This window comes from Ictidomys tridecemlineatus, chromosome 3, assembly GCF_052094955.1.
Source record: "Ictidomys tridecemlineatus isolate mIctTri1 chromosome 3, mIctTri1.hap1, whole genome shotgun sequence".
NCBI lineage: Eukaryota > Metazoa > Chordata > Mammalia > Rodentia > Sciuridae > Ictidomys > Ictidomys tridecemlineatus.
In genome coordinates this window covers 51,130,511-51,141,809 of record NC_135479.1, presented here as the reverse complement: position 1 = coordinate 51,141,809, position 11,299 = coordinate 51,130,511, and the positions used below count along the sequence as shown (strand labels likewise).

General features: G+C 37.6%; 1 protein-coding gene across 1 annotated transcript; it reads right to left on the bottom strand.

The window, feature by feature from the left end:
• Positions 1-2,591: 2,591 nt before the first annotated feature.
• LOC101954839 (olfactory receptor 3A1) lies at positions 2,592-3,551 on the bottom strand. The gene has a single exon (XM_013361720.3). The coding sequence runs from the start codon at positions 3,537-3,539 to the stop codon at positions 2,592-2,594; it is 948 nt and encodes a 315-aa protein (XP_013217174.2). The 5' UTR covers positions 3,540-3,551.
• Between the last annotated feature and the right edge of the window lie 7,748 nt (positions 3,552-11,299).

The following is an 11,299-nucleotide window of genomic DNA, read 5'->3' as shown; positions in this document are numbered from 1 at the left end:
GAGAGATAAAAGTAAATTGCAAAACACTATGATGTTTGGAAAACATTTGACTGCTAAATATGTTCATTAAGTTTTTATTTAGGAAAGTGTGTGTGTGTGTGTGTGTGTGTGTGTGTGTGTGTGTGTGGTATATGATTGTGCATGTGTGTGTTCTGGAAATTTAACAACAAATTCTTAACAGTAGTTACTTTTTTGTTGTGGCTATGTGTAGGAAGGTGGCGATGACATTCTGTAATGTGTGAGTTTTTCCAACATGTTGTATTTCATATTCCATGAAAAACTTAAGTCTTGAGATATTTTTACTTTGGAATTAAAAAAAAGAGGAGAAAACAATTCCAAAGGAAAAGAAATCTCTTGAGTGGTTAAAGAAACCCTATGATCCTGGAAGGTGAATAGAGAGCTGGAATTTTCTTTGTGATGCTGAACCCAATTACTCTGCTTGGCTCTAGTGATGATGGTGGAGAGAGTCATCCCTTGAGGCCTGAGATGAATAGCCCGATGGGAAAAAAAAATGCTAGAGACACGAGGCTCTTGCAGGCAGAGAAGACACTCCTTTTCCTTGCAAGGCTAAATACTGGTGGGCAGACGTGATGGTGGAAGACAGGGTGACTCTCAGCGTTAACAGATTGAGACAGCCCTTCTGTTCACTCAGGATAGTGCAACTAGAGGACACCAGTGAACCAGAGAACCATGATGATTACCTCGTGCCTTCTGCTAGGTACAGGCCCAAAGAAGGGAAAGAACTTATTCAGGGTCACAGATGTTGTGGATGGTAGAGGTGATGACCTGGGAACCGTGTCATGTCACAGTTCTGACCCAACACTTTTCTTGACCCTTGAAGGAAGCTCACACTTTTGTATCCTTCAAGTTTACCTGATGACTCAGAGAATCAGGAAAGACCCGTGTTTTCCCTGTTCTTTGACACTGTTGACAGGCAAAAATTGTAATTTGGGCAGTTGGTTGCAAACCTTGATGATATTAAAGATCTAAGTTGGGTAAAAATATCTAGGACAAAATATTCTTTTCTCATCTTATAATCCTTCCTGACTTTCTGAAAGCATCTTAATCTAGAGAAGTGGAGAATGAGCTCCTGTGCGTTCTTTAGCACATTCAGCAAATCTGAAAATGTTATTTTCTTTGTAGTAAAAATATGGACTACAATGATGGTTTCAGGACTGCCAGAACTGATTATTATTAGACATCGCGGTATGGGAAACCCACATCTTCCATCCATTTTCTCTCTCCTCTGATCTTTTAAACAAGTAATCTTTTTCAGTTCCCCAGTTCTTGCTCATTCCCCCACCATCTCTGTACTTCATTTGTTCCTCTCCAATACTTCCTTTCTTTCTTCTCAGCCTCCTTTGCTTGCAACTCTATCCTGTTTCTCCCTATTCCTCATCTTAATTTTTACTTTATTACAAACTTTCCATCTCCAATCTTGTTTTCCTTCTCTCTTCCATATCTCTTGCCTTCTTCTCTTTTTAATCCTGCAAATCCCTTCACCCATATTCAATCTCATGGAGAAACCAAATCACAGGTGCAGATCAAAGAAAAGATCTCAAGAAGTGAATAAAGAAATATCAATAGTACTGGAGAGTTGCCAGGAAGGGGCCATTAATCCTGAAAAGGATGCTAGAAGGAAGATAGAGCTAAATAGTGGCTGAACTAATGTCTGGAAAACAGGAAGCAGGATGAGCCAATGTTCCAGGTCAGAGCCATACTCCCCTACAGACAATGGGAAATTTAGAGGAAGTAGTCATCATGTGACTTGCATTCATAGTTATAGATGTCCCAGCTGTGAGGGTTGGCAAATAAAAGTGAGAATTTAGGGGGGAAATTTCATAATGAGTAATCTGGGATTGCTGAAATATTTAAAAAATGTTTAGATAGTAAATTCTTTTCAAAAGACTTGACGTGTACGGGGAAGGATGGATGCGGGAAATCCATTTCTGTATCATAAGACATATCATACATATGAAGTTTGGCATTTGGAAATATGTCTGTGAGCTGTACCAAGCTTCATATTACTTAGAGTTATTAGAGACTATGTAGTTGCATAGCTTTCCTTTTGCCTCTCTGTGTCTCATGAGATCTTTGTATCACAGGAAAAACTACTTTTTTTTCGTTTTGTTTTACTTTCTCGGGTTATATTTCATAAACAGCACAGCCGTATCTGAAAACTTGAGGGAAAAATATGATCTCTTGGCAGGGTTGGGCAGGGATGGGAGTTCTGAAATGCTTTTGGAACCCAAACTATGACTGAGTCTATGTCCTTCCACTTAGGATATGAATCTATACGCATTTGCATGTTCTTACATTTCACCTTTACTCAGTAAAGGGAAGCCACAGTAACTGAAGTTATAATTTGTTGAAGGGACTGGCCTGATGGAATCTATAAACCCATTGTCCATAACTGGGTAGGGCTTCTTTGGGAAATGATAATTATCCCTTACAAAAAATCCTCAAGTTCAGGGAGATAGAAGTTGTTCTGTACTATTTGGGCTAGTTCTTGGCTCTAGGGGATTTTTTTCTTTAGTCAAAAAAAAAAAAAAAACAAAAACCCACAGGGAGAAGAGACACTTGAGACTTCCTTAAACCAGTGACCACCTCCCCAGGACCACCCTCCAGAGGGCAGCCTGCACATCAGGATTCCTGAGGCTGTAGATTATTGGGTTTAGCATGGGGTTGATGACAGTATTAAAAATTCCAACAGCTTTATCCTTATCTGAAAGTTTGGCTGAACCTAGTCTCATGTAGTTAAAAATACCAGAACCATAGAATATGGCAACCACAGTGAGGTGGGAGCTGCATGTGGAGAAGGCCTTCTTCCTGCCCTCAGCTGAGCGGATTCGCAGGACTGCAGCTGCCACATGGATATAGGAGGTGACGATGAGAACCACAGGGGTTCCTGCCATTATGAAACCCACAGCAAAGAGCAGCAGCTCGTTGAGCTGGGTGCTGGAACAGGAGAGCTGGAAGAGCTGGGGGAGGTCACAGTAGAAGTGATTGATCACATTGGGGCCACAGAAGTTGAGTGTGGATATGGCCACAGTATGGGTCAGTGCATTGGTGAAGGCACAAGCCCAGGATGCAGCCACCAGTATCCTCTGGACTGTCTGGCTCATGCGGGTGCTGTAGGTGAGGGGCTGGCAGATGGCCAGGAATCGGTCATAGGCCATGGCTGTCAACAGGAAGCAGTCCACCCCAACCAGCAGATGGAAGAAGAAAAGCTGTGTGAGGCAGGCTCCATATGGAATTGTACGCTTGTGGGACACAAGACGACCCAACATTGAGGGAATAGTGACAGTGATACACCCAATGTCCATCACGGATAGGTTCCCCAGGAAGAAGTACATGGGGGTGTGGAGTTTGGGTTCCACCAAGATGGCTGCCAGGATGCTGAGGTTGCCCCCCACTGTGACCACATAAGCAAGGAGGAAAAGTACAAAGATCACTGGCCATAGCTCTGATGTCTCCACCAATCCCAGCAGGATGAATTCGGTAACTGCTGTTCCATTGGCCCCAGATTTCGGCTGCATGAGTTCCTGCAGGGAAACACCCAAAGAAGAAGAAAAAAAAAGAAATCAGTCCTCTAAATTGGCTTATTTAACCAAAAATAAGCTTTCTGTATTCCCAGGCCTCTACTAAATTCCCTCTGTCCAAGAAAGGACTTTTCTATTCCCCAAGCCACACTATATTTAACTCCTTCACTACATCTACTTCAATACCTTTACTTCTTGTGAGGTACCAGGACAGGTGACATTACCACTCTGGACTTCCTTCCCTCCACTAGCTGAAATAATCTATTTGTAGGATTAGGAGGCATTAAAACCCTTGAGAAAAATAAATAAGCAAGAAGTATACTTCTGGTCTGAATACATAAGAGTAAATCTAGCACTTTCTCTTCTCAGATCTCATCTTTTACCAAACCAAGCAGGAGAATAAACATATAGATTCTGTCTTCAAAGAAACAATTAAATATCTAAAACTCCAATCCATAAAACAGAATGGAAGGATTTGAGAACAGTGGAGATCAAATAGGAGAGTGGTGGGCTGGGGATGTGGCTCAAGCGGTAGCGCGCTCGCCTGGCATGCGTGCGGCCCGGGTTCGATCCTCAGCACCACATACAAACAAAGATGTTGTGTCCGCCAATAACTAAAAGAAATAAATATTAAAAATTTTTAAAAAATAGGAGAGTGGTAAGAAGTGGAGAGAGGGAATCCATGGCCGTCAAGAGCTAGATGAGTATAATTCTGTGAAAAAAAGGGGGCAGTCAAAAGGACCAATACTGAAAGGACTTGTTTGCAATAACAAGAATAGGGTACAAAGTTTTGCATCATTTTTTTTTTAGAGTTGCATTCAAGAAGCAGAGGAAGGGCTAAATGAAGAATCAAATACACAGACAAGTTGTAATCTAACACACAGACTACAGATAAGGCATAAGATTAAAAGTGAGAGAGGAAAATATACCATAACAGCTCCAAATTACATGTCAACATTGATCATAGACTGATAAAGGCTAAAATAAATTCTCTCCAACTTGAAATCACAAAGTGAGTTTCTGCTAGGCCAAAACATATTCTTAGACTCCTGACACAAGTAGCTTACAAATATTTAGTTTAGCAATAACTCACTTCAGTCAAGGATTCAAAACAAAGAAACCACAGGATGGATACAAGGATTCTACAAGAAAAATAAAAGAAGAAAAATAATAAAAGGTAGAATTCAGCCCATGGGAGGATCTTGCCATGGAATGGATGAAAATTGGGATCAAACATTTCAATCTATCCAAAAAAATCTCAAGGAATAATTTTCCTTTATAAAACAAGAAGACAGAATAAAAATATAAGAGCTGAGGGAAGAGGTAATAAAAATAACCTAAAATATGAGCTTGAAGAAGACAAGAAAAATGTTAAAGAAAATTTATAATAACTACAGGAAGAAAAGCAAAATGAAGGGAGACCCTCATTGCTATACAAAATTACATATAAGAGGTTGTGAGGGGAATGGGAAAATAAACAAAGAGAGAAATGAATTACAGTAGATGGGGTAGAGAGAGAAGATGTGAGGGAAGGGGAGGGGGGATAGTAGGGGATAGGAAAGAGAGCAGAATACAACAATTACTAATAGGGCATTATGTAAAATTGTGGATGTGTAACCGACGTGATTCTGCAATCTGCATATGGGGTAAAATTGGGAGTTCATAACCCACTTGAATCTAATGTATGAAATATGATATGTCAAGAGCTTTGTAATGTTGTGAACAACCAATAAAAAAAGAGAAAAAAAGAAAAGCAAAATTAGAAACAGCACAATGAAAAAAATTCAAACAGACTCAGGAACAGCATTTTATAAAAAGACAAATGAAATAAAAATAGAGGGAAAATTATAAACACAGGGCTAGACAAAGGATATTCAGTAGTTGTAAAATTGGAGTCACTGAACAAGGAAAGATAATGGAAAAGGCCAACAATTTAAAGGCAAATTTCAATGAGAAAACATTTCAGAAATAAGAGTGTATTTGAATCTACAAATTGAAGGGGCAAAATTTATATTGAATGTTCTAGGAAAAATTTATATTGAATGCCAGTATTGTTATGTGCCATTATGTTATTACTGATGATTAAAAAACAAAAAATAACAACAACGAAAAACAAAAACAAAGAATAGATAACTAGGAAGAGACAAAAACAAACACACACAAAAATAAAATCAAAACAGTCAAACTAAAAAACCCACAAACAAAAACCTCAGATCAATTCTAAAGGAAAAAAAATTAAGATCATCTCTCTTTGCTCCAAAATAGCATTCAAAACAAAATCTAATGGAAAATTGCAACAATGCATTTTCCCCAAAAAGGTGATAAAAATATTACAACTATTTAGATTACCACTTATCATTCAAATATAAAATTAATTTTGTGATGCAAGAACTCCAGGACTAATTGTGAACATTAGGAATTTTTCTGACTTTATTCTTTTTTAAAATTTGTTCTTTTCTAGTTATACTTGACAGTAGAGTACATTTTGACATATTTGTACAAACATGGACTATATATTATCCTAATTAGGATCCCAGTCTTGTTGAAAAAGGCAGACATTAGAGTTTTCAAGCAGAGTTTTAAAAAACAAACTTTGGACAACAGAGAAAAATGAAAAATCTACAGTATATGAACTGGTGGTTAGTTTTAAATTTCATTAACTGAGGGACAAAGATAAAGTTATAATGGTAACCCTAAAACAAATCTTCCAAATTATGGGAAGAAACATTCCTGTAAAACAAAGACCTAACAGTGAAAGGATTTTTAAAAACACTATAAAAGCAAATAGGATGACATGAAAAAATAGAACAGAATTAGGATCAAACATACTTAAACAGGAAAGCTGAGCTGAGTGCAGTGGCACATACCTGTAATCCCAGCGACTTGGGAGGCTGAGGCAGGAGAATTGCAAGTTCTAAACCAGCCTCAGTGACTTAGTGTCGTCCTGTCTCAAAAATAAAAAATAAAAAGGACTGTGATGTTGCTCAGTGGTTAAGCATCCCTGTGTTCAATTCCTGGTACCAAGCCCCCCAAACTCAATAAAGATGAATGGGCTAAACTCATCTAGTGAAATAAGTGGGTTTCAGATTGTATCTAAAAAACATCCAACTTTAAGCTGATGCCAAAGTATCTTGCCAAAGCAAAGTTAACTTAAAAAGTTGAAGGTAAAGGAATACCAGTTGATTGCAGTAAAAAATAAAGCAGGGATCATGATCTTAACAAGATCAATTTGAATTGGAAAGGAGGCCATAAGTGGAAAAACAGAAGAGCATTTTGTAATAATAAATAATAAAAAGATATAATAGCTATGAAAATGAATGCTGCAAATGTGTAGCATTGATACATAAGGAAGTTCAAGGAGAAATAGCCAGAAACAAGATAACAGTGAGTGTATTTCAGTGATCTACAGTCCATAGAGAGTTAAGTTGACAGAATAAATTGAGACTATCATAAAACCTCTGTATGAGATGCAGCTCAGTGGTAGTGTGCTTGCCTTGCATGCTTGAGGCCCTGGATTATGTTCTCAGCACTGTGGAATAAGCAAACACTCCAAGAAAACACACAAAACTTTCAATATAATTATTCAAAAGGTGGGACTAATTGATATCTAATTCACATCAAGTGTTGTTTAAAATCTAATTCCTATAATAAATCGTTTCAAATATTCATAGTGTTTCTGCTTCTTGGATTGATCACTGAATTGATATAAACATAATTAAAAGGCAAAGAACTTGGAAAAAATATTTGCAAATGACAGCAGACACAGTGGCCAACTTCCCTAGTAGATAGCTACCTGTGTGTGTGTATGTGTGTGTGTGTGTGTGTGTGTGTGTGTGTGTGTATACCAAAAAATCCATAGGAAAAAGGACAAAATACATTAACATTTCATAGATAAAATATATGAATATCTCTTAAAACAAGAAAATATGATTGAGTTTGCTTTTAACTAGAGGAATGCAAATTAAATTACAATTAAATTTTCTCTTATCAGATTGGAAAAGACTAAAATCTTATGGTAATTTGTCTAAGAATGATTCTCTAGAGACTGGCCTTCTGCAGAAATTGTTATAACTGAGTTGTTAACGTGGTTGATTCTGATTCAGGCTTCTGTAGAGCTCACGCCACAGGTTCCACTGTATCCTAGAGCTGCAGCTGCCAAGCTTGGACTTCAGCTCCCTGATTATGCGGGAGTGGGGGGGGGGGTGGGGAGTGGGGAGCGGTGCTGGTGTTTTTCCACTCACGCAGCCTATGAAAGTGAGGTGGCATCCCAGACTGTGATGGGCATGGAGGACCTGAGTTCCTGATACCATTTCTATTTCTATAAGTTTTCTCCCTATAAATGCTGCCCCAGTATGTTATCCATCTACTCTTTCTGATTTGTTTGACAAGATGTGGGAAAACAGACCCTCTCATTAGTGATCAATAGAATAAAAATGGATATAAATTCAAAAGAAAAAGGGCAATATGAAGATATCCTTTTAAATTATAAACATTTACCTTTTACCTATTTTTCTTTTATCTATTGGAATTTATTCAATAGTTATATGGTCACATGTAAAAGGTGACATATTGTGAGGTTATTTGTTACAACTTTGTTCTTTCTCTTTTGCTCTTTGGCTCCAGATGAGCTGAGTAATTTTGCTCTACTGTGCTTTCTTACCGTATTGTGCTGCTGACCAAAGAAATAGGGCCAACTGATCATCAACTGGAACCTCAAAAAATGTGAACCAAAATTGATTTTTTCTCTTTATAAGTTGATTAACTCAGAGATTTTGTTATAGTGATAGAAAATTAACTAACACACACCTATTCACAAAAGAAGATATACAAATGCCCAATAGATATATGAAAAATGTTTGTTATCAGTAACAATCAGGGAAATGCAAATTAAAACCACACTGAGATATTGCTTCACATGGGTTACAATCATTATTATAAAAAAAGACCAAAGACACTAAATGTTGGTGAGGTTGTAACAAAAAGCTAACTCAGTACACTGTTAATGGAAATATAAATTAGGACAGCTATTATGAAAATGAATATGGTTTCAACCCCTCCAAATATCATATTATCTAACAATCTTATTCGACCTATTAAAATCAGTAAAATCAGTGATGTTGAAGAGATATCTGCACTCCCATGTTCAATGACGCATTATTCATAAAAGCTAAGATATGGAAGCAACTTAGGTGTCCATCACCAAATAAATGGAAAGAGGAAGTGCATATAATGTAATACTATTCAGCCTTAAAAAGCAGAAAATTCTGTCATTTGTGGCAGCATGGATGAATCTAGAGGACATTATGCCAAGTGAAATAATCCAGGCATAGAGAGAAAAGGACTTTGGGTTATCATTTCACTTGTAATCTAAAAAACATTGAACTTGCAGAAGTAGAGAGTAAGATAGTGGTTACCAGAAGCTGGGGGAAGGGGAGAGGGAAGATGCAGATCAGACAGTATGAAGTTTCAATTAGACAGGAGGAATAAGCTTCACTGATCTATTGCACAGAATGTGGATGGTGATAATTAACAATAATGCATTGTATATTTCAAAATTACTGGAAGAGTATAAAAAGCATATGAGATGATGAGTTTGCTAATTAGCTTGATTTAATTGTTTTAGAGTGTAAATAGGTAGTAAAACATCATATTATGCCCTATAAATATATATAATTGTCATTTGGCAATTAAAAGTAAAATAAAGAAATAATTATCCTAGTAGCAATCTTTATGCTCTTAAAGATAAGAAAATGTCTTTTTTTTAAAAAAAACTTTAATTAGTAGAATATTTGTATGCCATATAAACCTCATAACACAGGGGAAGATTTAAGAATACAAATATTTTCATGTGGTTAGCATATATCTGACAATAAAATCTAAAAATCTTATGAAGAAAAAACATCTTTAGAGAACAATGTTAGTCAGGATTATAGAAACAAAATGCTAAAAGTAACCACAGGAAATTTAAAAATCAGTATATTTAAAAGAATAATTGATCATTATTAAGTTATAGGCTTCATAACAAATTGGGGATGTTTTAATATAAGTCAGTGTAATTATACATCAGCTCACTTGCCTGAAGACATGTGCTGCTACAGGGCAACACCCACCCTTCCTTCAAAAGAAAAAGCACCCCTGCTGTAGATACCTAGGAGCGGGTTATTATGGTATCCTTCCTGATAATAACAAATTATCCCATGAATATCAGGAGCAGAGAGGGGGCCACTGTTACATCTGTTTTAAATAACTGTCCTGGAATCATTAACAAAATTAGTGTTAAGAAATAAAAAATGGTTATTTGTTGGAGAGAGAAAAAGGCTATTTGTCTATAAAAAAAGAACTATCAAAACAACAGTGGCACAATAAAAAGCAAATATACAAAAACTCTTAAAATTCTTATTTCCAATATATTGATGGAAATATAGTGAAAAATATATTCAGAATCACATTTTGGGGGTGGACACCAGGGATTGAACTCAGGGGCACTTGACCACTGAAACACATCCCCAGCCCTATTTTGTATTTTATTTAGAGACAGGGTCTCACTGAGTTGCTTAGGGTCTTGCTAAGTTGCTGAGGCTGTCTTTGAACTTGTAATCCTCCTGCCTCAGCCTCCTGAGATGCTAGTATTACAGGCGTGCACCACTGTGCCTGGCTTAAAGTGACATTTTTGACTTCAACACTCTCAGTACACTTTACTCTTATACTTGGCACGTAACCTTAGCACAATCATTTAGCTATTTATTCTACTTCAGTTTTTTTATGGGCAAAATTTGTCTGATTCATCTTCAGGAACTATATACATACACCCATTTTACTTATGAACACTTTCATAAATAAAAGCATGGCAGCACCAGCTGATGAATAGGTCCTGTCAAAGAGAGCATCCTGGTGGCTAATAGGAATTAGAAAAGGGTTTTTGGACAAGTGAAATTTGTAGTAGGGACGATTCCTTCCTTTTCCTAGTTGGGTGTGCAGGTGTCACAATCCACACACTGACATATGGCTTTTATAAAAGCTTCACAATTTTTTTTTTACAATCAGAAGAAATATTTCTCAAAAACAAGTAATTCATGGTCAGAATGATAGATACTGTCTCATTCTCATTCAATAAGGGACAGTATATGTCAGAGCTCTGAATCATTCACTGGGCTCTCCATCCAGGATGTCTGTGGTGGACGGGGTGGCAAGTGATCAGGGATGAGGAAACCCTTCACTATGGGTGCCATGGGAGCCCCAGCTTCTTTCATATGCTGTGACCCCTCCCTGCTCTGAGGCTCCAACAAGTCCGTCATGCACCAGGGCTGGCCTTGGCGTCTGGCCAGGCTGCTCTGTAAGGACTGAATTTTAAGCAGGGAAATTGAACATTGAATCTCCTTCCACACACACCAAACAGAATCTAGAAACAAGTTGCCCCTGAAAAAGAGGGGATTGGAAATGTGCCTGGAGAAAGAGCCTCAGTCCCTGGGATAGAGACTCAGTCATCCTGAGCTAGTCTCTTATTTTTGCTTTTGATATTTTGATGGCCACATCTGCGAAACCTGGAGGTCTGTCTCACTGAGAAAAAGAAACTCTTATGATGTGGGAGCAGAGGGAGGACCTTGAGAGAACTCACCTTGTGATGGCACAGAAGCCAGAAATCTTTCCTGGAAAGGGATGGGAGGGGTCACAAAGCTGCATAAGCTCAGTCAGCTGCACTAAAAGCAAAAGGGGGGTTTTATATATATGGAAATGAGATAAAGAGAGGCAAGACCATC

Coding starts and splice junctions, on each gene's coding strand:
- LOC101954839 (XM_013361720.3), bottom strand. CDS start 3,539: ATGCAGCCGAAATCTGGGGCCAATGGAACAGCAGTTACCGAATTCATC.